The sequence below is a fragment of the Neolamprologus multifasciatus genome, chromosome 23 (genome assembly GCF_963576455.1).
Source record: "Neolamprologus multifasciatus chromosome 23, fNeoMul1.2, whole genome shotgun sequence".
Lineage (NCBI taxonomy): Eukaryota > Metazoa > Chordata > Actinopteri > Cichliformes > Cichlidae > Neolamprologus > Neolamprologus multifasciatus.
The window spans coordinates 32,914,368-32,941,386 of NC_140460.1; the positions used below are offsets into that span (position 1 = coordinate 32,914,368).

General features: G+C 39.8%; 3 protein-coding genes across 9 annotated transcripts in view; 1 reads left to right on the top strand and 2 right to left on the bottom strand.

The window, feature by feature from the left end:
• Window positions 1-7,368, bottom strand: part of LOC146492035 (gamma-aminobutyric acid receptor subunit gamma-3-like) — a 174,225-nt gene extending 166,857 nt beyond the window's left edge. For 2 of the 3 annotated variants that reach the window (XM_085152663.1, XM_085152665.1), the window contains exons 1-2: window positions 6,820-7,368; window positions 6,197-6,351 (exon numbers count right to left, since the gene is read on the bottom strand). In XM_085152663.1, the coding sequence (XP_085008789.1) occupies window positions 6,197-6,351; window positions 6,820-6,875 (211 nt within the window). In that variant the 5' untranslated portion in view covers window positions 6,876-7,368. The remainder of the gene's footprint in view (window positions 1-6,196; window positions 6,352-6,819) is intronic. The other variant, XM_085152664.1, reaches the window with a different exon arrangement.
• A 258-nt stretch (window positions 7,369-7,626) lies between these two features.
• The window catches only part of LOC146492038 (gamma-aminobutyric acid receptor subunit alpha-5-like), a 49,002-nt gene continuing 29,609 nt past the window's right edge, over window positions 7,627-27,019 (bottom strand). The window contains exons 8-11 of one of the 3 annotated variants that reach the window (XM_085152667.1): window positions 20,916-21,068; window positions 20,436-20,647; window positions 16,179-16,474; window positions 7,627-13,090 (exon numbers count right to left, since the gene is read on the bottom strand). In XM_085152667.1, coding sequence (XP_085008793.1) covers window positions 12,973-13,090; window positions 16,179-16,474; window positions 20,436-20,647; window positions 20,916-21,068 — 779 coding nt within the window. In that variant the 3' untranslated portion in view covers window positions 7,627-12,972. Of the gene's footprint in view, window positions 16,475-20,435; window positions 20,648-20,915; window positions 21,069-27,019 lie in introns of all 3 variants that reach the window. The other 2 variants (XM_085152668.1, XM_085152666.1) reach the window with 2 other exon arrangements.
• The window catches only part of LOC146492039 (gamma-aminobutyric acid receptor subunit beta-3-like), a 94,815-nt gene continuing 90,171 nt past the window's right edge, over window positions 22,376-27,019 (top strand). For 2 of the 3 annotated variants that reach the window (XM_085152657.1, XM_085152660.1), the window contains exon 1: window positions 22,376-22,749. In XM_085152657.1, the coding sequence (XP_085008783.1) occupies window positions 22,601-22,749 (149 nt within the window). In that variant the 5' untranslated portion in view covers window positions 22,376-22,600. The remainder of the gene's footprint in view (window positions 22,750-27,019) is intronic. The other variant, XM_085152662.1, reaches the window with a different exon arrangement.

Genomic DNA, 27,019 nt, shown 5'->3' on the forward strand with positions numbered 1-27,019 from the left:
TGTGATTTCACTATGCATCTATCTCTCTTTTCTGTTTTTTTTCCTTTCACCCCGCAATAGATGTCTGTCCATCCATGAGCCTGTTTCTGCTGTGAGTTCTTTATCCCCACTGTCTCCGAGTGCTTACTACTAGAGATCATCAGATTACTGGGACTGTCTTTCTGTAGTGTATTTACTTTGCAATATATAGACTGTTGTGTTGAACTGGTGTGACATAAATCAAACTAATGCACTGTAGTTTTTAGCAGAAGGAAGTGATGCATCAGTTAAGAGGTATTTTCAGTCCCATTTGGTGCTCTGCTGAGTATTAATGACAGCAGGGTGATATTTGTTGGAGTCAAAATAAAACTTGAATCTGTCTTAAATGAAGCTTTTAATTTGTTGGCCCTTTGTATTTTTAGAATGCGCCTCAGACCCAAGTTTAATTGAGTTCCTTGAATCATCCTGGCTTCCAAACTTTAAATGTGAGTGGCTGAAGAGCCCTCGCAGCATACAAAGCCTTCCACTCCAGCCCTCTTTGTCCTCGATTCCACAGACGCAAACACTGACACATACACCAATGCATCTTTGCATCTTTGCACAGTACATGAGGATCACCCAGATCTCACACAGTGATCACACTCTGAATCCAAAAGGAAAGTGACACAATAGGGACACAAAAGCATCTCATCTTCATCTAAGGGGAACTGCTTCTTATCGCTTAAGGTGAGACTCAACACTTGCTCTGCTCGGAGGATATGTGGGTAGCTTTTCCCTTCTCAAGTGGACCAGTCACCCACTTTATATGAAGATTAGACTCGCTGCTCACTTCACAAGACTGGATGTGACAGGAGAAAAAGAAACAGAGACACTAAGTTAACAACCCTGTTACACTGTAGTCTCTTGGATTTTTTGATTTTCACTGTGTTGAAACCTATTTATCCATTCTAAAGTAAAATATCTCAAATGTCTTTGAATTTCAGAGAATTTATAGAAAATAGATTAGTTAAAATCTGAAGCATAAGGGACAAAAGCTTCATTAGTCAAAGCCTGACTGAAAGCACTGAGCATTTCACATAGTTTTAGGATTATAATACACACACACACACACACACATGTTGCGTATTCATATCTTGTGGGGACCTCTAATTGAAGTAATCCTTTCCCTAGCCCCTAACCCTAACCATGAAAAATGAATGCCTAACCCTTACCCTAAACCTGTTTGAGTCTCAAAATTGTTTTCAAACTTGTGGGGACCTGGATTTTGGTCCCCATAAGGGCTGTTGGTCCTTATGTATAGTAAATTTCAAATGTCTGGTCCCCACAAAGATATAAATACACACTCAACTACACACACACATACAAACACACACGCACGCACACACAAACTCCTTTCTGATTTGAATTTTGAGGCTATTTGTATTTATTTATTTCAACATAATAAAACTTATTTTAATCTAATTAGGGCAAAAGTATTGTTACATTTTTATGTTTCATTGTATTTGACTATTTTTTTGTCATACCATATAATAATAAAATATTGTTCTACATGCCTTTGTATGGTCTTTACTGTACCCATAGTGTATCAATTTAAAAAGCTGTTTTTTGTGAATGAAAAAAATAAACAGAATAACATTATTAATAACTTTGCGCTGTGCTTCAATTTGCATATTGCTGTACAAAGTAACCAGGTGGTGAATTTCTTTGCACTTCTCACTGTCAGTGCTGATAATGCCAATGTTAGTTAGCTAATAGTAGCAGATTTGATCAGGCGTGGAAAATTGTTGTCTTCACTGTCGAAGAATTTAGTATTATGCAGATTGTCTGTGCTGAAGAAGTGAACCTTGCTTTGAGACAAAAATGTTCAACTTAGAAATTAGCAGCCAATTAATAGTAAAATTTCACATTTGCTTAAAACAACAGTATGTGCTCTGGTTCCACAGCCAGCGGCTTATAAACAAGCACAACTACAGACGAGAAGAGGCAAACAGAAATACAGTGTTTTTATATGTGTGTGTGTGTGTGTGTGAGGATGACTTTGATTTAGTCAAAATCAAGGTGTGTCTTGGAAATGAGCCTCACAGTGCCGACTTCAGTGGCTGCTATCCGTGTGAATTTACTTTCTTTGCTGTGTGTGTGTGTGTTTTCTCGGAGATTCATTGCAGCGGATCTCAACAGAACCCACTCTCTTTTACAATGACTTAAATGTCCCAGATCTGTCTTTGACTCAGCGTCATCTCCAAGTATGTTTGTAAGTGTGTTGTCTGTGCACGTTTTCCCATGCGCGCGCACACACACACACACACACACACACACACACACACGTGCTTCCACTGCTTCACATAATCCTGCTAAGAAATTAACATTTCATGGACGACACTGAGGTTTGTCAACTGGATCTCATCAAAATTTCATCCCTAATTATGGAAGCAGAGCCGGGGGGTGATCCCCCACACACCCACCCCCTCTTCCCGCAAGGTGAACTACCAGGCTGAACCGATCCGAGCAAGCTGCTGGTGAACACGAGAGAGAGGGAGGAAAAAAATTGTTGATGATATCTGGGAATCATTTCAAGCATTCCGAGAAAGACAAATAAACATTATTAATGATCGGAAGATACAGTGTTTCCCACCAGAGCCTGAAAATTCATGAGCAAGGCTTTTTAGTATAAACCTGAGGGTGAAGAGTGTAGCGTCTGACTGAGGCTTAATAAGATGAAATTCTAAGAAAATTCTCAGAATTATGATGTTTACTAAGAATTCACTCTTAAAGTCAGGACTAAATCCTGGCATAGGTAAGTGATTCACCAAGTATCTTAGCCCTTGAAAGAGCTCCTAAGGTGATAAAGTGTTCAGAGTGGGGAAGATGACATTTAGAGGATTAAGAGTTTTTTGAGCAGGGAAAAAATGGCAGAAAGACAAAGTTTAGAGGAACTGGAATACGGCAAAAAGGTGAAGGAAGCCGAATATATGAAATTCATATAATCTGGTTCATCTTTTGAAAGGTGCTTCTGTGATAACAAAAAATTGCAGATTTTCATGGAAATGCATCACTGTCTCTTACATTTTGATTAGAGTGAAGATTTAGGGGTTGGCTCCCAGGGGTTTTCTGGTTTTTGGGAATTTGGGAATTGTTGCTCCAAAGTGTACCCTGCATTACTCTCCTTTTTATTTACAGTGCTTCTGTGATTTACTTAATCAGTATTGAAAATAATAAGTTAAGTTAAGACCACAAACCCAACAGTAATGTGTTCACTGAAGTCATAAATGAAGCCAAACTTTCTCTTTGGCTGCAAAATAAGTCAAATTGTATAGAAGTCTAAGGAGTCGCCCTCTGCTGGACATTGGACATAAAGCAGGGTTTATTTGATTTTAACATTTTTTTTATTTTTTTTTTATTGCATGGCTAGATCTATATTTTATTGCACAGTTTACACATGAAATTTATTCAAAAATGATTGCCAGTAGCTGTCGAGTTACAGTCAAATGGTGCAAACATCTTTCCGGATACTTCACAAGTTGGACTTCAGTTGTCGTACAGCACAAGTGTAGCAATAAATGTAGCTCAACAGAGACACACTGACTATTTGTTCACTTTGAAATCACTACCATTTTGATAAGTAATCCATTCTTAGGTTTCATCCCAGCAAGACCTGCGTTTGCACACACCCCCTCCCGTGTTGATTCTGTGGATATGTCCTTGAGTTCTGCTTCAGCAGGACTTTGTATGCAGCTTCTGAAAACTTTTTGAATGGCTGTTGGTACAAAATGTCTGTAATCCTAATGTAGGCCAAACTAAAAGGAAAATACAGAATATTTCAGACAAGAATTACCTCTGTATAGGAAGCTCGTCAAAAATGCTTGCATTTTATTTCAACATTTAATTGAAGTGGAAGTGGAAAATATCACAGTGAGCTGTGGGAAGCAAAACAAAATTAGAGTAGAGCAGCTCCCAAATGGCCTACACATATCAGATTGTATTGCTGATTGTAAATGCAAACTCTGAATCAAGGGAAAAGAAACACAAGGAGAATGTTACCAAGTGTCGAGCGTAAATTGGAATATGAGAGAAATAAAAATAAGGTCACAGCAGAAACAGTTGGAGTAATGTCTGCCTTCACATTCAGAATAGTGCCGCTAATATAGTAAAGGCAGTCAGTCTAATGACATTGAGCCACTGTGCTAAACCCCGGTGAAAATTGCCTCACTGGAAACCACCACACCTCTGACTCCTCTACCACATGCCCATAAAGACAGGCTGCCTTGATTTCTCCAAATGACTTCTAAAATGCAGCAGCAACAGAAGCCGGGATTGCACGTTCATCACAGAAAAGCCTTCCAGCCAGCAGCCCACCAATGAGAGGACTCCGGGGAACAAACCGGTAACCATTTGATTAGAGACCTCACTGAAGAGGAATGTTCTCCTCCAAGGAGCTCAGGGCTTTGATTGCACCACAGCAGTGAGAACGTGGGTGCAATCAAGGGAGGATTTGGACTCGAGTTCCCGTCGTCACCCTCGCTCTCTCACACATACACACAGCACAAACTGGGCATGGCCTGCCAGCTGTGGGTAACTCATTCTACCACATGTGTGAAAGCGATAAATGTCTTTGTGGTTTGGGAGTGACAGCCAAATAAGCTAGCACGGTGTGCTCGTATTTACCTTCTTAGTTTTTTTATTTCTTAGATTTATTTAATGACCTTTTGATTCAAACTGAAGTGGTTAAAGCCAACCGGTGTGCTACGTTTTGCTAAATGCTACTGTCATTGCTACTATGCTAACAATGCTAATGCTAACATGCCGGTGTTAAGCAAGATCTTTTTGTTTGTTAAGCATAAAAAAGGCACCAAACTCAAAAGATCAACGGATGAGCCAGTGTTATGTCTACACATAGCAGACAATTTAGCAAAGGACCAATTTCTTACTCGCAGCCTGTCGCAAAAACACACAATTTGTTTCCATTGCTTTACTCGCATCTACAAACAAAAAAAACCCAAACCCTCCAAAAAGACACTTAACTGAAAAACTGGCATATCTGGGCTTGGTGTGCAATGTTTCCTTAAAAAAAATTGAAGCTGGAAGCTGGACAAGTAGGCCTAAAAACCTATCTACAGCATACATTTGAACAGTAGCTGAAAGTCATATTCTTAAAAAAAAGCTAGAAAAAAAATCAGCAAAGATCTGACACAGGACTTGAGAGCCAGTGATGTTGCCTTGTCAAAACTGATGGAATTACAAACATGAAAAGCACTGTAAGATTTTGATATACCAAGAAATATGATCTGGAAAGTATCTGAGTGGAAATATTTCACCATGACAATGATCCCAAACACATTGACAATGCAATAAAAGCATATCTGAATAGTAAAAACACAATGGAACAATAGTGAGCATGGATTGGCCTCCCCAAAGCCCAGGCCTCAACAGTACTGATAGAGAGGGAAACAAAAGGCAAAACATCCAAAGAAGAGCTTTGAATGTCCTTCGAGAAGCCTGGAGAACTACTCCTGAAGAGAGTTCAGCCTGTATGATTCTAACAAGATTAAAAGTCAATATTTAGTTTGACTGCCATTATTCTTCAACAAACTCTTTTTGCCTTTTATATTGTGTTTCCATGCATGTTTGCCCACATTTCTCTGCAGCTATTTCCCATGCTCTTAACAAAATATAGAGAAATGATGGGTGGCTTAATAATTTTTCACAGCACTGTACATCTTTGTAAATTTGGCTTATGTAGAGCCAACATAAGAATATGGTCCTATTTGCATTTTGAATTAAACTGCATTTAAGTGAATTAGCTTTGCAGATAATTTGCCAGAAACCCAAGACGTGGACACATTTTATTTCCTCTCCATTTACTGTTAATTTACTGATAGAAACACAAATAACCATTAGTCATGTAAATGATGTAAATACTGAAAAATTCAGATAACTAGTGGGAGATAAAAACACTTAAAAAGGACTTTATCCCTAATTCTTGCAGAGATCTCAGCAACCCAAATCCACCAAATCTGTCCCAGCCAAACTGAAGACACCTAATTTTAAAATGATTGAGAGAGAGGGGAAGGGGATGTCATCTTCCCACCCTCACAGCAGCACTACTAGTTTCAGCACCATGGACAGCTCAGGCACAGAGCCAGTCCCTGGACAGCACCACCAAAGTTTCTCCTCCAACCAAAAAAGCCTCCAACTCCTCCCCACCGCTCCTGATCCTTACCTCCGATGTCTGGGCGCAGAGTCTTGTCGTACTCCTTGAGCAAATTGTTCAGAATGAGCGTTGCGTCCTCCTGGTGCGACCTGGGCACCAGCATTTGATTGACAGTGGTGTCCTGATGATCCTCATCGTCGTCGCCATATTCCCGTAAATCAGAGCTGTTTGTGTGTGTGAGAGAGAGAAGGGGTGGAGGAGGGGGCGAGGAGAAAAGGAGAGGAGCGGAACGAGAGGTCTTAATCATGTTTAAAGAAACACATTGTCATGAAAACTTTGATGCAGAGAAAAAAGAGAAAAAAAAAAGAACATGTTTGATTCATGATGACTTGGAGCCTGCTGTAAATGACTGTGAGACCCCCAGACTGTGGATTTGGGCGCAGCAGTAAATGGTGCTGTCATTTATTCCCCCCCCCCCCCCTTTTTTTTTTTCTGTTGGAGTGCGTGTGTGTGAGGGAAACCCTTAGGAAAAAAAGAAAAGAAAAAAGAACCATGCATTACCACACAGGCTCTTTCACACATGTATGGGATTTCATTCACAGCAGTCGAACTTTTGAAGCTTTAACGCTGCTCTCAGCTGTTGATCGTAGAGAGGGAGAGAGAGAGAGAGAAAAGGTGCAAATGACACTCACCGAGCACCTCCAGCGAACAAAAGTGTGAAGAGGGTGACCACAAACTTGATTGTCATTTTCCCACGCGCGGATCACCTCTGATCGCAGGAACCGGTGGACTGCTGCTGCTGTTGCCGCTGCTGCTGCTGCGTTGCTGCCGCGATCAAGTGCCAGCGCAGTGAAAAGGTGTGGAACCATCAATCCCAGCTCTCAACTTCCTCATCCGCCCACGCACTTTTTTCTCCTGCGCGTCATGTGCACCGAACAGCCACCACCACCTCCAACACCACCAACAACAACAGCACCAGCACTACCACAGCAGCGGATCGCGAGCTCTCTCCCGCCCCCCACCTCCCTCCACCACACTTCCTCCTGGTCCTCTTCGCTCCTTCGTGGGGAGGGTTTCCTCCGGGAAAGGCACCCGACGATAAATCAGTGAGATCCAGCCCAACACAAGCGGCGGTAGCCGAAGCAAGAGGAGGATGGTGTGTGTGTGTGTGTGTGTGTGTGTGGGAGGGGTAGGGAGTCGAGGGTAAGGGGCGGATGGGGTGTGTGTGTGTGTGTGTGGGAGAGGTGTGTGTGTGTGTGTGTGTGGGGGGGGGGGGCTGGGAGTCTAATTGACGGGATCCAGCGGCGGTGCCTCCCTCCACCTTCTCTCCCTCCACCTTCTCCCTGTGTGGGCACCAGAGTGGCAGGGTGACACTTTCTGCTGCTGGTGGAGGTGGTGAACCTTAGGAGATGAGCATCTTGCGTGACTCATACACTACCTGGATCACAACTGCACACGAACCCCCCCCCCCCCCCCCCCCTTTTTTTTTTGTTGCTCTGACTCTGGCATGATGATGATGATGGTGATTATTATTATCATTATTACCATCAGATGTTTTTATTATCATTATTATCAATATTATCTTGTTTTATTTAATTAGTCTTAAAAGAAGAACCGGAACTTCTCAAAACTCAGTTACTTCCTTTCATTCGAAGAAAAAGTCTCAGAAACAAACATCAATTCATAAGTAAACAGCATAATATGTAGTTTGACTCAGTGCGAACTGATATCTGCAGTTTGCCTGATGATGATGATCGCCCTTGGAAGTCATGTTCAGACTTTACACGTCCGTTTACGTGCCACAGAGTCACCGCGAGCTCTCCTCCTCACAGTAATTTTTTTTCTGAATAGGCCCACAGCTCAGCAGGGCAGCCCTGCGTTCAGTTTACAAACCTGCCAGACTTTTTTTTTCTGAACTAGTGAGTGCCACTCGAGAGGCTTCGCTGCCCCCTGGCGGCGAGAAAGAGAAAGTCTTTCCCGCAGTGCTGCAGCCGAAAAGAAATAACCTGCTGACCAAGCGTGGACCAGCACGAGTGATTCATTAATAATTCTGATGTAATGAATTAAGAAGTATGTACATGTAGTTATTTTTGCCTCTCCACACTAGTGACAGTATTAGGAGACCTGCAGGAATAATTGATTAATAATGATGACATAATTAATTGAAAATCTTGTTGCCATAGTTATTTTTTACCAACTCACAGAAGTAACAGTGTTGTCAGCAAAACACACTTTAAGAATAAAAAAATAAATGTGCAAGTTCTGTCCTCTTTGTTACTTTGTGTGATAAGACAATCTTAATTTGAAAAGTGAATGGACTGACATGATTTCTCCTTTTATGAGTGATGAAATTACATGATGTTCTTGTCATAGCTTTGCAATCGTTTAGATATTCAGAAGAATTAGCAGCTTGTGATTATCTTTGTGGATAAAAGCATGATGTGTACAGTGAAAGTCCTAAGTTTTGTTAAACAAATATTAAACTGATTCAGTGTAAATGACCATTTATAAGGAACTGAATTATTCCTTAAGTAGTAAAGTGTGCGGTGAGTGCATTTTGTCAGTAGGCTCACTCCTCTACGTTCTAGCAGGCTCACAAAATAGTTATCCATTATAATCAGTGATGAGCAGATTTGTCGACATCTATGTGTGACAAAGGTCATGCAAAGTGTTTGCTAATATTGCAAGGCATGCTTTCAAATGTAACTTTGCAATGTGTGATGTATATTTGAAAAGTGTGCATTTTATCCCAAACCAGGACCTTTTTGTTTGTACACATAACAAAAGGACTTTTAGTTCCAACACTCAAAATATTTTATGCCCAATACGCTGACTTATTTAACTACATGTACATGTATATTTTTGATGTAATTTTGAAATATCAGAAGAATATAAAATTCAGTGGAATCTGGTCAAATGAAATGTACTTGATCAGTTTATACAGAGCACAATTTTTTTCTAGTGTAAACATAAAAAGGTTGTTGTTGTTTTTTTAAATGATGTAAGTTTTGTCCAAAAGGCAAATCTGCTTGACAGTTCCTCATTATTACTTAAATTTAGACGGGCAAAACAGTCGCCACCTTGTAGGTGGATGACACCACCTGTTGTTGATATTAGCAGGACTGATAACAAGTGATAAAAGCTATTGCCTAGGCTGATAACTGTCTGTTGTAAAAGGCCGACTGATCATTAGGAAAACCATTTCCCAAAGATTTTATCTCAGATGAAATATGTCATCATTACACACAGCAATCCATTTGGCTTGCTGTGTGTAAGGCTGTATGGGAAAACAATGACGTGCGCCCTAATAAATGAAGGTTATTCAGTGCATGAAACTGAAAAGCTGAGGGCTTAACACAAAGGTGTGTACTACTCCCCTAACAGAGCAGTACAAGCTGACTTTTGCTTAGCAGGTCCCATTTAATTAAGCTATAAAGAGTTTATTTGTCAATCTTAAACCTCTGACAGCTTCATTAACTGGGGAAATATAAACATATATCATCATCTACCATATCATTATGAAAACAATACCACAGCATATCATATGCCACTGAAACACAGTGACAATGGGCCTCTGTATGCCCTCTTAGATACTAGGCAGATCAAACTTCACATTATATCAAATTAAAGCAAATTTGCATTACTTATAAAAATAACGTTTCTAAGTGACCCTAATTGCATTAAGTAGTTCATCAAAGCATATCAATAGACAATCAAACAGGATTCAGACATACCAGTGTCAGATTTCCTTTTGTATGTGCAGCTTTAATCAGGATTCAACAAAGCAACATTTGAGCTACAGCAGTATTTGCAATGTACTATATAGCATCTTTGCTAATCCTTTTTATTTGATCATTATCAGTATAATACACAAAACAAATACAATACATAAAACAAAGAATGAGTGACACAAATACGTTATTAAGCCCAGCTACAATGGCTTTGCTGCATTTTTGCAAAATTAAGCAAAAGTCTGTTTGATGGGTTCTTCGTAAATATTCTTGTAAAAAGTTCTTGAAAAAAAAAAACATGAGCAACTTTATGCATTTTATTGGTCACCTTTAGCCTTACTTGAACAGGCAACTGTTGCTATTGTAGCTCCTCAAGTGTCCTTTAAACCAGCTGCTGAATGTGCAATAAATTCCCCAGCCAAGAGTTCAAAGCGTCAGTCAGCTTCACTGCCCATGAGCTAGCTTGGGATAAAGGACATATAATCAACCCTAAGTTTGTTCCTAACATGCATCAGCCACAGCTGTCCAGACAACACACTGAGAAAAACAAGTGTTTGTCATCAGGGCTGGGCCAGTCAGGGCTTAAATTGGACAGAAGCGCTTTGCTGTAAGGGGCTTCCCTGAATGGGTGAAAGCAACTTAAGCAGAACTAAATCCCTTATTCTAACAGATGTATGGCAGATGAGTCTGTCACAGTGGCTGAAGGAAGGAGGGAGGGGTTGTTTCTCGGCCAGAAAGAGAGATAGTTAAATGGATGGGTGCACTGGTTTACGTCAAGAAAGTTGTGCACAGACATGAGGAAGTCTACCAGGTTTCAGCACTATGGGGATCCTCTGACCTGACAGCTCACGAGAATGAGCTGATATACGTGAGTTACTTGTCTTCTTTCAGCCCCTAGCATATAAACATAATATTAGCTTTGCCGAATTTTTGGAAATGACAGAATTACAATGTGGTTAGTACTAAATATATGATGTCCTATAGTTAATATGATTGAGTTTTCTACAGCAGAAAAAATAAAATCCTATATTTGTCTGTTTGCCAAATATTGTCAACGTTCTATATGTAGCTAATATGTAGCTATCAAGCACAGTATGCTAACACCGACAGAGCTAAAAGGTTGATGCTAATAAGTGTAATATTAATAGGCAGATAAATCATGTTAGTTGTATTAATTTAGCTGGCTAGCATTAAAAACCTATTATGATATTAGCATTGTTTTATTCCGATGATTAATAATATGGTATAATATGCTTATACATCGATTTATTAATTCATTTTTCAATTCATTCATTTTTTAGAAGGTCAGTGTTTGCTATTTGCCTATCACTGTTTTACATGCAGTAAAATGCTAATGCCAGCATGCTACTAATAGTAGAAATTGATAAAAAGATGACAAATATTATCAAACATAACACATTAATGCTGAGTATAACAAATGCCACTTTACATATATGTTATTTTAGCTTGTTATCAGTCAGAAATATTTATTAAATCACTGAGAATTAACATCAGAGGATTTATAATGTATTGAATTTAAGTGTTCATCCATCTGTCTGCCTACTATTATTCTACATGCAGCTAAATGCTAATATCCCCATGCTAACAACGATGACGCCAATATGCTGGTGTTTAGCTGCGGGTACAGATGTTTATAAGCTGGTATAACATCATGTAAGCTGTATTTGTTTAGCCTGTTAACAGTCAAAATAATTTATTTTTGAAAGTTTTTGAACTTTCATGTTATTTTTAGTTTATAGACTGGAGGATTATTTTTATTTTTATTTGACTGATTCTGAATTAAACTAACTAAACTAAGATGAATTAATTTTGCATATATTACCCACCAGCCACAGTAATTTTGATCTGATGACGGCACTAGAAAAAGTCAGAGGATCACCACAGTTATTGTAAATTTTCCATGAATATTACCATATTAGCCAAATTTATGGACAAGCTAATAGTTGTAGAGATACACTATTTGCACAAATGTACTGGGCTACCTACAGGAGCTGCGCTGCATGGAAACCCACTGCACGAAGCTCCTGCTATACAGTTTTTTGTGCTGATGGTAATGTTGGAGGAGGTTTGGAACTCTGCACTTCAGCAGAGTGTTGATTACACTTATGCACTATATGCCCCAGCTCTTGGCAACCTCACTCTCTAACTTTACGTGGTCTGCCAGTTGGTGTCGGAGTTGCTGTGTGTCCCTAAAAACTTCCACTTTTGCAAAAATGCCACTTACAGCTGACTGAGGAATTTCTGAAAGCTACAAAAAATTAGATGAAGTGACTTGCTGCAATGCCTCATTCTATTACAGTAGCACTCTTAAATGAGTGATCTCTTTAGAAAGACCCATTCTTTCCCAAATAAAAGCACAAAAGAGTACAGGCCTAGATTCTTTAGATTTTACACAGCCGAAGCAATGGGACTGAAAATAGAAGAATTCAAAGAATAACAGGTGAGACCCAGTACCTTTGTGAAGTGAACTTCTGTCAGACTGAAGCTGCTGTCCACAGAAAAAATAATGAAGGCTATATGTGTTTGTCAGGGACATTATCAGTGACCTTTTACAGTAATAGTTCCTTTGGTTATATGTTAGAAAACAAAGCTTAAATAAAGCTCAATAAAAACAACTGTTTAGTTTAAAAAACACACTTGTTGAAGATCTCAACTACTGCAGACCTAATCAGAAATACAAACACAGAAAGTGTGTACAGTTACTTGATAATGTGTCAGATACAAACAGGAAGTCGAGGAACAGACAGATTACAGATTGGTGGGGGGGGAGATGTCTCGTCTGTATCCTGTACTTGGCTGCCATTGCACTGAAACTGAAACATTGTCTGATCTGACAGAAAGCTGGATCTTAGATTTCCATAAATGACAGCTTCAGCATCAGTTAAACAGCACGAAAATACCACAGCATATCCTGGCACACAAAGTCAAAATAAAATCACTTAAGGTGGACTTAAGTACACAATGCAAAGCAGATAGCAGCTGATGTCACCCTTATTTACATGGTTTCTCACCAAGCCAGTGTATAAATATCTGCTTAGCGGCCTAAAGTTTTTGAGGACAATGTTCCCAGCAGCAGGTGAGAGAGGTTGGTGTTCAAAATCCATATGATAGATATGAAGAACTGATATTTCTGTTGGGAGCATGGGGTCCTCTTATTCCTGAGTTTGTCTCACCACAAACCAACACATGCTGTGCAACAGGTAGGCTTGAGCTGTAATGACAAAATGTGTGCTCGTCGCTTTAATTAAGTCACTGTAGATATAAAATACAAATCAGTCCAAAGATCAAGTTTGATCAGCTCTAATACAAGCCACAAGAACGAAACAAACTCACACATGTACACAGAAGAAAAAACATATTGAAGACAATAACATCATTAACATCAACATTGGGCTTTTTTTTTTCTACTAAGGGCTTCAGAACACAAATGTGACAATCTGTCTTTTTTGTGTCAAAGCAAAGAGCTACGTTGAAAACGAAAAAGGCTATTTACATGATTCTCTCATGACACTCGGCCTAATTTCCCCAAATTCTTTGCAGCTTAAAGGCCTCGTCGAACTAAGCTTTCAAAACAGAGAAACATTCTGAGAAAAAAAATCAATGCAGTCCAGTGACATTGGATTAGCTCGCGGAGGTGAAGTAAATTAATGCAAATCAGGGTGCAATTTTGATAAACTTGACCCCATCGATTGAACCCAATAGTAAGTAATTCTGAGAGGACAGAGCTCTGCTGTGTTGCTCACTTTTGTGAACCGTTATGAGTCAGTTCATGGTACAATCAATCTTTGGTCACCTGTTAGCGGCTGAGCTGTTGAATTTCTGTCTCCTGTTGCTGATATATGCGTGAGGTTTTCTTTCTAGTATAGCTTTGCTGGAATCCAGAAACACGACACGATAATCATCTTTTTTCCCCCAGCACTTCACTTTCACAAACACACTGTAGACTGGAGTTAACATTTTCCAACAGCCTGAGAAGATGTTTAAATGACCCAGAATACTTTGACTTTGTGCAAAGCATGAACTGAGCTATCTCAAGTGTTGCTATTAAGAGGCATGAGTGAGAAAATTATTGATTCACTTTTTGTATGTGAAAAAGAATAGCTCAGTGGGAGTGGAAAGTTCTGCAGGTAATCTACTAAAAAGGTCAATGATTAGTCTTGCGTCAGAAACTGTCGTCTTAAAGGCTGACGCAGCCCAAGACTGCTTTATTACTTTACTACAACCAGCTTGGCCTTATAAACCTAAAACATGTGTTTAACAGCCCATGTGCAGGATGTGTAGCACAACACAAAACATTATTAACTGTCAAATCCCAACTGACTTGCAAACCCAGGCCGGTACTGTGACCGTGCAATGTGTTGTTTTGCATAAGGGTCTGCAGGTATTTATTAAAGTCAAAAGAAAGAATCTGATTCACAGCCACTTGCACAATCCTGATATTTAGGAACACCTCCAACACCTTCGTCACAGTTAAAGTGACATTTTGACAAACATTACAGTTTTTCTTGAAATACTTTTGGGACAGAACTTACAAAGTAGACAAAATGTATCAAGTCGATTTGTGATGTCACAGAGCTCAGTGTGTATTTTTTGAGTTTTTCACTATGACCCGCTGCCTATTTGATGAAACATGATGAAAAAAACCTACAAACAGCTGTGCACACTGCAAAAAAACTAACCTTGCTACCAGCTATACAGCCATGGCTTGTATACATCTTGTAATTCTGTCCTTGCCCCCGATGCTCTGCGGCATGTTCTGCTTTGTTATATCAAAATACACTAAATATGTGGGGCTTGGCTCGAACTGTTCAGCGTGAACAGCTGACAGGGCAGATCCAAAGATTTGTCACAGCCATATACCCGAACCAATTACATGCTCATTCTGATAACGTCTCCCCTTGGCATTCCACATAAATTAATGCTCCTTGCGACAACTATCGCATCCAGGTGCAATATAAGGCATGCTCTTTTCGGTGTTAAATAACGGCACAGTGTGCAGCAAATTACCTGTCGCAACCCTTAGAAAACCACATTCATATGATTCAGTTAAATACTTTCCTCCCCACATTTGGAAATGGAACACTTACAAATACATAGCAGCTGTGTCAGTGCCTTACAAGTCACAAAATTGTCACAGTACTCATTTAGTAAATTTCACCAGCAGTTTTTTAAAAAACCAAAACAGGGTTATGAACTGTACATGAGTCTGATTTTCTCTGTGGACACATTAGCTGGGTGTGTGTCTGGACATCTCTAAACGACAGTCCCAAAACTGTCCACATCGCTGTCCTGATTTATATGTGACTTACTCTCCATTTGGTCTCTCAACTGTGCATATTGGTTTCCCAACTGAGTGACCCAGGCTCACAATTCTGTTAAATCACATATATCCAATCCTTAATTTGTGCTAACACATCTGCCACAGCCGTCCAGTCACCCTCGTGTAAGTAGGCCAGAAAAAAAACCAAAACGCTTTTTTCAAACATTCTTGCTGGCCCTAAATGATGACTTTTTAATTCAAAACTTCTTTTCCTCTCACATTTTACTTTGAGACTCTTACTGCCAGTGCTTTCGGGAAACCAGGCCTGCAGCAACAGTTCTTGAATCTTCAAGTAAAGATGTACAACAAGAGACACAAGCACCCTCTGCGTTAGGCAGAGGAAAAGAATTGGCAAGATTTCTTTAGTTTTTTTTTTTAAAAAAAGGAGACATAAAACGACATTATTAATGCACTTGCAGCATCAATCTCAAGAGATGTGTCTTTCTCATAGCGTGGAATTAGGTACATTTTAAAATCATGTTTTAAAATTCAAATGCGAGTTAGATTGCAGAGTTTATGAGCCCAGTGCAGTAAGAACATGAAGCATTAAATTACTTTGTTAAATTCTCCAGGTAGTAGTGACCAAGTGTGCTCCCATAGTTTAAGCAATGACTGACATATACATGGTCGGTGTTCAAGACAAAGAGGAGTCCATTTTCCCTTTTTGGGGGTGAGCATCATGCAAACTGCAGCAGAATAGATGAGAAAGAAGCAAAGCACCCTCTCTCCTGTTAATGTAGTCTTAAGAAGCAGTTTTTTAGGCCTTGCATCCATTCAAAGTGCTTGATCTAAATAGGTGAGTATAGTTTTTGTTCTTTGTTTTCACATTTGTTTAGTCTGGAGGCAGAGCTGTAGCAATGGCCGCTTTCATTATGGATCACCCCTCTTCAATTAGGCTCAACCTTCCCTTCTCCCTGACACAAACTGCCCCCCCTCCCCCCACGCCCCTGAAAAAAGGAACAATAAGAAGAGCGATTACGTTGAGATGACAACTCCTTTCGACAACGGTTCTCTGTTGAGGTACGTGGCCCAGTAGACGAGGTTGAAGGTTCCAAAGAGGACAGGGAACACTATCCGCGACATCTTGTCGATCTTACTGACGCTGTTGTAGGTCTTCTTGGAGTCCATCGTCTTGGTCTCAGCAGAACGCAGGTGTACCGACGTCGTGTTGGAGATGGTGGAGATGGACGTGTCCTTGGTGAGGTTGGGGGTGTAGTTGACACCTGCCGAGCACACGTTGTTGGGCTTCTTGGACAGAACCATCGGGTCTCGTTTCTATGGCAGGACAGATCACGTTGAGTAGAACGTTAGTTACAAGCCTCATTTTGCTCTACTGTTACAGTTTTTTTTTCTGGCTTGAGAAGAATCTGTGTTTTTCGTTCTGTCTGGAGTGATTAGTGACCTTACTGAGGTGAAATATTTCTGGCAGAACATTCTGGTAAAATGTGGGCTGCTGAGTTATTGAATTTCAATCAGTTAGCAGCATGATTTCCACTGGTGTTCTGTCAGTTTGAGTTTTATTTATGATGACTGCACTGTGTATATATGTTTTAGTGCAGCTGTTAACAGATGCCTGGCGATTGTCCTAGACATCACTGGGATTACTAAACCAAGCAGAATGTATAGTAATCCATGCTGTGAAGTGACTTTCAATATCCTGATGACTCACAGTGCATTTATGTACTTAACTGTTTTTTTCAACGCTTATACTGAAGTTCACTTGCTTCGGTGCCACGTAAATGTAACACTGCTCTAATATCTGTTTGCTAACGGCGTAGCTAAAGGCAGAAAATGATTAGTTTGGCATGAAGGCCTTTACACACCAGATGTGATTTTGCTGGACGAAATTGCTGCATTTATTTTTTTGAACCAAGCTTGCTTTTTCTGATCCAAAAGCAGAAATCTGACCAATCAGATTATGTTTGGCACACCAGTACTGTACATACAATCAGCTCTCTGTAATTATTTCTTTGCCTCCTCAGATGTGGTCTCAACTCTGCCAACAACAGCTCAAACTACTCCACTGTCATCCCGAGATATGTATGAAAGTGGTCGTCATACAGCTTCAACTCCTGGATCAAACCATTAAATTCTTCCTTTATACAATACACAACAAGTTTGGAACCAAAGAACTGGGAATTTCACTTTGGTGTTTTTGCAGTGTGTTCGGTGTGTAATGACCTTAAGACTGTTTAAAACCCTATAGTACCATAGAGTAAGCAGTACTGTTTCTCAGATAAGCCTAGAGGCCTAGAGTAGAGTCACTGAATTTCTTCTGGATTTTTTTTATGGTATCATCTGACAAATAATCAAATAAATAACTGTGCTTCAGTTTTTTGGTCAGTGAAATTGTGTGGGCTCAAATTGTGGTCATAAATATTTTGTACTTGTAAATCAGTTTTGTACTTGTAAATTAGTATTCATATGTGTAAAAAATAATTTGTGTGTGCATAAAAAGAATTTGTGTGTGTGTGTAAAACAGATTTGTATGTGTAAAAATAATTTGTGTGTGTGTAAAAAAGATTTGTGTGTGGACTTAGCCAAAAAATACGTGTGAAACTCTGCACTCAAGTTTCAAGTACAAGTACGATTTGATAGAAGGTAGGTCCCCTAACTTTCAGTAGCTGTTGAAAGGATAAAGTTGTGGTATATCAGTGGTTAGAAATACTTTAGGATTAGTTTAACACAAAGTCAGGGCAGACCCGGGACCATGGCTGTGAGTCACAGTGGGCAGCATAAAGGTCCTTTCACATCGGACGCAGCATGTGCTGCTAATGCTAACTGCTAACTAAAAGCCAAGGATCCAGAATTTGTTGCGCTGGCTGCTGAGCTCTGTGGGTTTTTGCAGCAGCTCTACCTGCACTAGATGCACCTGCTCCTTGTTGTTTTTTATCTCTGACTTTATATCCTCTACAAGGGTTTGTTGCTTTTGCTAGTTCTTCAAATATTCAATAAAAAGATGTATGCTCATTCGTAACGAAGAAAGCTTTGTAACTATCCCCACTAGTGAAGACTGTCATTTCCACAATACTCTTTACTCAATACTCTTTCATTGTAGGTTTGATTTTTTTTCTTCTGTGCTTGCTTGCTTTCCCCAGTAACCCTGTGTTGAACCTCGTAACATTATCCATTATGGTTAGCTTCAAGGAATTCCATTAAGGACCCAAAATGTCCACAAGACAACCCTGATACATATCACCATTCACCAATTCAGTTTTATTTATATAGCGCCAACAACAGTCAGCTCCAGGCGCTTTATATTGTAAGACAAAACCCTACAATCATACAACCTATGAGCAAGCACTTGGCGACAGTGGGAAGGAAAATCTCCCTTTTAACAGGAAGAAACCTCCAGCAGAACCAGCCAGATGGGCAGCCATGTGCCGTGACAGATTTGGGGGGCCAGGAGGAAGAAAAAGTTCAGATAACCATTTGCCCCAGTCAGATAACAAAACATAACACAACAATATTGTTATTTCACATAATCAATCATTTTCAACACTTCTTTTGTTTCTTGTGGAATATGATACAAACCAGATTCCAAAAAAGTTGGGACACTAAACAAATTGTGAATAAAAACTGAATGCAACGATGTGGAGATGGCAAATGTCAATATTTTATTCAGAATAGAACATAAATCACAGAACAAAAGCTAAACTGAGAAAAGTTATCATTTTAAGGGAAAAATATGGTGATTCAAAATGTCATGGTGTCAACAAATCCCAAAAAAGTTGGGACAAGGCCATTTTTACCACTGTGAAAAACTTCTTACAACACTCAACAGACGTCTGGGGACCGAGGAGACCAGTTTCTCAAGTTTAGAAATAGGAATGCTCTCCCATTCTTGTCTAATAAAGGCCTCTAACTGTTCAATCGTCTTGGGCCTTCTTTGTCGCACCTTCCTCTTTATGATGCGCCAAATGTTCTCTATAGGTGAAAGATCTGGACTGCAGACTGGCCATTTCAGTACCTGGATCCTTCTCCTACGCAGCCAAGATGTTGTGATTGATGCAGAATGTGAAAGAGATGACGTCTGGATGGGAGCATATGTTGTTCTAGAACCTGAATATATTTTTCTGCATTGATGCTGCCTTTCCAGACATGCAAGCTGCCCATGCCACACGCACTCATGCAACCCCATACCATCAGAGATGCAGGCTTCTGAACTGAGCGTTGATAACAACTTGGGTTGTCCTTGTCCTCTTTGGTCCGGATGACATGGCGTCCCACATTTCCAAAAAGAACTTCGAATCGTGACTCGTCTGACCACAGAACAGTCTTCCATTTTGCCACACTCCATTTTTAATGATCCCTGGCCCAGTGAAAACGCCTGAGCTTGTGAATCTTGCTTAGAAATGGCTTCTTCTTTGCACTGTAGAGTTTCAGCTTGCAACGGCGGATGGCACGGTGGATTGTGTTCACTGACAATGGTTTCTGGAAGTATTCCTGAGCCCATTCTGTGATTTCCTTTACAGTAGCATTCCTGTTTGTGGTGCAGTGTCGTTTAAGGGCCCGGAGATCACGGGCATCCAGTATGGGTTTACGCCCTTGACCCTTACGCAAAGAGATTGTTAAAGATTCTCTGAATCTTCAGATGATGTCATGCACATTTGATGATGATAACTGCAAAGTCTTTGCAATTTTTCGCTGGGTAACACCTTTCTGATATTGCTCCACTATCTTTCTGCGCAACATTGTGGGAATTGGTGATCCTCTACCCATCCTGGCTTCTGAGAGACACTGCCACTCTGAGAAGCTCTTTTTATACCCAATCATGTTGCCAATTAACCTAATTAGTGTTAATTAGTCTTCCAGCTCTTCGTTATGCTCAAATTTACTTTTTCCAGCCTCTTATTGCTACTTGTCCCAACTTTTTTGGGATTTGTTGACACCGTATAATTTTGAATCAACATATTTTTCCTTTGAAATGATACATTTTCTCATTAAACTTTTGATCTGTCATCTACGTTCTATTCTGAATAAAATATTGACATTTGCCATCTCCACATCATTGCATTCAGTTTTTATTCACAATTTGTTTAGTGTCCCAACTTTTTTGCAATCCGATTTGTAATAACTTAGCTGATGCCTCAAATACACTGCCACACTTGTAGGCCCTGCAACCAACTGCTAATATTTCATAACCACAGGTCATAGCCAAGTTTGTGTTTTTGGTATTTCTGGATGATCTGAGGATAAACTCTTAAATGTGTATCAATGTACCCACAAATTGTACCTTAGGGTGTTGTGCTTCCATAGCCTTCTTGCCATCCCAAGCCCAGCTCCTCTTGGTGAAGTAGTTCACTGTTGCGAACTCAATGAGGGCAGAAAAGACAAAAGCATAGCAGACGGCAATGAACCAGTCCATGGCTGTAGCATAGGCCACTTTGGGGAGCGAGTTCCTCGCACTGATGCTAAGGGTGGTCATGGTCAGCACAGTGGTCACCCCTGGGTGCAAACAAAGTTAGACATGACAATTTTAAATTTAGTTTTTATGAGCCGGCTGGAAACAAATGACAGACTGGCCTCACTCAGCGAAGGTGGGCACTTTAATAACTCCTAACTGTCAGCTTGTGCAGTGCTGCTGCTCAGTGACCGACTGTTATTATTCTCCCTGGTATGAATGAGCATGATGGAAATATTACCCAGTTAAATAAGAAGTTTTTTACTTTTTTTTTTTTTTTTAAAGGATTAGTACGTAAGCAGCTTCACTCACCAAAAACAGTTCTGGCAGGAACTGACTCTCTGTTCAGCCAAAATGACACCTGGGACAGGATTACAGTCATAAAACATGGCATATACGTCTGGATGACAAAATATCCAATCTTCCTCTTCAGGAAGAAATGGGCCATCATCACTGTATACTGTCCTGAGGGGAAAGAAGCAAATAAAAAGGATATAAGGTTAGATAAGGACAAGAAACAACAGCGTCCTAATAACAGAAATATCTACTTAAAGATGAGCTTTGAGAATAGAGGAATTATTAATGTGCGACTTGACCTCCTTACTGAACAAAAGATGTTTAGTCTACCGCATTGGGCATGTCTTTATTTTAGAACAAACTACCAGCAGTGTGATCAAAAAACAAGTAAAATGGCTGCAATGGTGCTCAGTCACTGGATAAAAGGAATGAAAAGTGTCATTTGAGAAGCTCCCCTTCTTTCCACTATTCTACCATTAGACTAATGAAATAATCAGAGGTGTTGGAGACTGGTGAAAATGTGTAAAGAGAACACTTCAGTTAAAAATAACAGCAAAATGAACCTGACTTCAGGTCTGTTATTAAAAGGAAAAATTAGCGTAAGTGGTGTTAATTACTGTGAGAACACAAGAATAGATTATTATGCAGTTAATGTCTGGGTTCAACAATGGGCCGTGACAGTGGGAGGTAAAAGTGTGTTGAGAGGTGGGAAGTGGGAGGACAGAATACTCTGTTAAACAACAGAAGATTGCATTTGAGGGTTTTAAATAAAAATCCCCATCGCCAGCAGCAGTTTGTGACTGCAGGCGCTGGTAAACTATGAAAAATCTAATGACTGTATTCCATACACTGGGGCACACGTACACAAGCCGCTCTCTCTCTCCCTCACAAACACACACACACGCACGCACACACACACACACACACACACACACACACACACACACACACACACACACACACACACAGAGTAATACATGAGGCTTTCTCCAGGCACAATCGGATTTTTGAACCTCCCTAATCCCTGGTTACAATCTGCATCCTGCCATCAGTGAGCTCAAAGAGAGGGAGTTAAAAAGCGGGGGGGTTGAGGGGGGTGCTGAGGCTTCCTGTCTTGGGATCCATTGCTGAGCTCCAAACCCCGCCCCTTTCCGCCCTGCCAATCCAGGCTCTAACACACGTAGACACAGTCAAACACACATGAAGGATGATCTCTAGCTGTTGACACACACCTCAGCGCACGCTCTAAGCCACGGAGACGGACACTCGTTGCTTCTAATCACTGGTGGGATGGAGGGGGGATAGCCGTGTAGATATATCTGCATACCTCTTTTTTTTCTTTTTATGTTGTTTTTCTTTGTTTCTTTTTATTTTTCTGGTACCTCCAACGCTCTTCATGGAACTGACTGGCTTGGGGAGGACAGAAAAAGCAATTCAGAAAGCACGCTGAACTCATCAGCTGACATCAGCTGTGCTGAGGGCGAACGGCCGCTACGCACACTTATCAACGTCACTGTCACTGCCATGCCTCAATCTGGAGTTCCCCAGCATGCTTAGTTCTCTCTTCTACCTAATCGCTCGGGCCCTCTGATGCCTTCATGACTCCAGGCCACCTGGTTCACAACTACCCAGTCCACTTCTACACCTGCTGGAATCATCCAGACACATCCCTTGCAAAGGGTTACCTTTGCACTTGATGCATGGATCCTGAAAGGACCGGGGGCAAAGGAAAGAGGAAGACCATGCTCCTCTGGTGGATTTTACTTTTCTCCCAAGGATCTGTATTTCACAGTGTTTGTGGGGAACTCCCTTTTGTGTCAAGCAACAATGCAGCCATGCTGGTAAACTGGTGAGTTGGAGGGAAACTGTTTTGCCCTGTTTTGCCAAAGCTGTGTGCACAGCATTTAAAATGATTTATTATTCTCTGGAAAATGTCCTTCTAGATCATTTAACTTCTTAACACCCAGTAAGTCAGTGTCAATGCATCAAGTGTCAGGGTTAGACATAATGGGAGGGGTAGTGGTAGTGTTTTTATAGTACCTTAAAAGAAAAGTATTAAGATACAAACTAAAAAAACTGTTCATTAGATATTTGCTAGACATTAAGGCTAACACCAAGCTCATTCCTAACCCTAAATGGGTTACTGGTGACCAGATGGGTCTTCAGAGTTTCACAGGATATGACGTTTTGTCCCAACACTGACCTCGCAAAGGTTCCTGACAAGCCCTGAGGTCCCTGCAAACTGTAGACATAACTGTTGCTAGAGTAAGCCTTATCTGCTTTTAGAGTCAGGGAGTTATTTAAGGAAAGTATCTGAGACGGAAGAAGCCGTGACCCTAAAGATGTCAGGTCTTTAAAGAAAAACTCCCTCACTTATCTCCACTTTCACATCCTCAAGGGGGAGTGCCTAAGATTAGTGTTGTAATTAAAGTCAAACACTATCCAGCATCTGACACACAAAACTTCATGAATACTGTTCATTAGCTACTTTTAGCTAGTCCCGTATTCACAAGGGGTCACAACATGTAGCGCCACACACTTGCTTTCGCAAATCTGCACACCAAATATCCTTCCTGACACAACCGAGAGACGTGTTTCCTCGCAGACTCAAACCAGGGATATCTGGCTTGCTAGGCAAATGTATAAGCCACTGTATTATGGAGCCACTCATTATCAATGTTCATTGTCAATAAATAGCTAATATTACTAAATGTAACTGCTTAGCGACCACCAGGTGGTCCAATCTGGAGTTATGGTTAGAGTTCAAATTTGTTAACGTTTTTTCTTGTCTGGAAAGGCCCAGTTGAAAAGCTTTTAACTAAAAAACTGTAATGCCAAAATGTATTCTTCTCTGAAAATGTGTCCTTTTGCTTGTGGCTAAAAAAAAAAAACGCAAACCGTAACCCTAGGTGGACATGGCGAACGAGGTTAATCTTAAATCTCAAACTGTAACCCTGCATACAGTTAGACATAAAGGTTTTGACAGATGCAATGTTACAGGTTAGGACTGCATCTAAAAAATTATTAGTTAACAAGACTGAAATGTTTTCCGCCACTACTACTCTACATACTAACATGTTGGACCAAAGCCATTCAGTTGAGGTGATCAGATTTCCTTGTATTACTGTGGTCTTCAAACTTTTAGGACCATGTAACAGAACAACTGCTATATATATTTAAGAAAAGAAAATTTCAGAAAGTAGAACCTTTAATTCCCATCTGTCACTGCACCCTCAGTAACACCTGTTCACTGCATTCAATATTTCATTTAACACAATAGGGAAAAGTGCAAGATCAAAAACCAGAGCTCAGATCTGGCACATCTTAGAGTGTCATATTTGGTCTGTCAAAGTTATTAGTGAGAGAGTCAAAGATATAAACAGCAAATTAACCTTCTGGGCTGAATGTGACCCCAGAGCTCAAGCTCATCAGCAATCTCCACCACTGATTTGGACAGTTTCCAGACAGAAGCTTTGAGCTGCATGAATGATTTACCGCCTTTGGTCCTGGAGATAAATGGAATTCTCGGATAATGTTTAGCTTTTTGTGGTAGCAGGCACGACACCAGATGGTGGCTCGATGATTTGGGTAATATCATTAGTACGATCAAATACAACATATGAACATAAATACTGTATCATAGTTATTATACTTAGAGTATATATTGTTTCTATCTGATCAGCCATATGAGAAGGAATCGGTTGGATTAATTTATCTCCAAAGGGTTGGATGATGCGACATTCTTACAACTTCATTTGACAAGAAATTAAAAATTTTTAGATACTGTGCTATTTTGGTTTGCTCTGCCTTTTTTCACACCCATGTGCTCCAGTGGATGAAGGCAATGCTCACTGCAAAGTCAATGTGGACTGAAGCCACATGGTCTACATCCAGCCTCAGCCTGGTTGGGGGCTGGGTGGGTATATTTTAGAACAGTTTTTGTGCAAGTACAATTGATTTGTTTATATTTGTTCAAAAACTCAAATCACTTACACCTGCTTTAGGGTTTTCTGGGTGGTGTTAGTGGCAGAAATATGCAACTACGCAAACAAAAAACAATCCAAATGGAGATGCTTTAAACAAATTTTAATAGTTTAAAGTAGACCATTTACTAATTTTTGAAAATCACATAATTTAGCATGTGGCTAAACCTACACTAAACTCTAAGTCAAAAACAGGTTGCTAGTGACCTGGTGGATATTAACAGGTTAAGCACATAACTTGGTAATTGGCCTTAAATGTAAACACAGGTTTGTAAAGATCAGTGAAACAGCTTCAATGTACAGTGGATGAATTTCTCACCATTTTTTTCCTTTTACTGTATCTACATTACTGTGTCTTTAAACCAGGTTTCTAGAGTCAACTACACCGTAAAAAAAATATCCTAAAAACACAGTAATATTCTGGCAGCTGGGGTGCCAAAATAATACCAGAAAATAACAGAAAATAACTTTCTCATGAAAATACGGTTATTTTCAGTAATGACAATACAGTTTGTTGCCCTAATTTTACATGGGATTTTGCCTTTTTCAAGTGCTTTTAAACATTAAATTAGGAACATTTTAATGTGATCAAACAATGACATTACCTATAAACAAGGTCAACGAATGCTGCAATATGAATAATAATACTTAAATGTACAGAAATATACAGTTAACAATTGGTTTAAATAATAATGGATTGCGTTCATATAGCGCTTTTTGAGACCCTGAAAGTGCTTTACAATTCCACTTTATAATTCCCCTCTGGCCATCACCAGTAGGTGGTAGGTGAAGTGTCTTGCCCAAGGACACAACGACCAAGTGTCCGAGCCGGGGCTCGAACCGGCAACCTTCTGATTACAAGGCGAACTGAAGTTTATAAGAAGATTTTTTCCATAGCATTACATTTGAATTAAACAGTTCAATCTTTCAAATAACGGACAAATATTTGTGAAATTCTGATACATTTGTGAATGTATTTTAACAATCTAAATATGCATATGTACTGACAGATACATTTAAAAAAAAAACAAGAAAATTATGTTTTATTACATTTACAGTGATTTTACGTTGATTTACATTTGAAATGTAAAATCACAGTCTATATATGTAAATTTAATGATATTCTAGAAGAACAGTACAAAACTGTAAAATACACAGTAACATACTTTTATATTACTTTTTTTTTTTACAGTGTAGTCAACCAAATGCTTTTCAGTGTAGCAGTTAGAGACTAGACTTATGTAACTCTTGGCTTCTTGCAAAAGTATTCACATTTGCAAGAAGCCACCATTTAACCTCTTCACATCCACCTGTCATAGGGTTAGAGCTGGGTTCGTTTTAACCAAATGCTAAGCTGTTGAAATTTTAAGATCTTACCTTTCAAATTAAGTGTCATCTACACTTTTGGGCTAAAATTGACCCTCAACCTAGTAGATCCTAGAAATAAACATGCAGTTACTCTGTGAGCTACTAGCTTCTACCATTAACTAGCACATTAATTAACATGTCAAACCATTCAGTCTCATAACCTACTAGCCAGGCAGTCATCAGTCCTTTAACCAACAAGAGCTTTAGCCTTTCACTTAAACCACTGAGTCACCAAGCAAATATTTAAAGAGCTGTGGTACGCAAATAAAAAAAGGAGGGGAAATCCACACTTTTAATAATGGTTCTACTAGAAACTAGAGGAAAGTGTATTACAGTTTGGTTTTACATAAGAGTATTAAGCAGATGACTTTCAACACCCACACCGCACCCTACCAGCCCCCCCTGTCAAAGTGAGGCCGTCCAATCCCAACATGCACAAAGGCCACACACAAACACACACACTTTTTTTTTTATTCTAGCATGGCGAAGACCTAAATTGTTATTATCATGATTATTTTTTCACTTAAATCGTTTCCTGTATAATCACCTTAAAGTAAAATGTCTCCTGTACAAGCAACCCGGTTTAACGCTTCACCTTAAAGCCTAAAATCTTTAAAGTCCTAACCCCCACAATAAAGAAGTAACTTCTGGTCCTCGAGCTTACTGTCACAATGACCCTGCTGTGTGACTGTCACAGTGAGGACATTTGATACAAAGATAAATATACAAATGCACACACTAGCAAACACACAGACATACCCAGCCAAT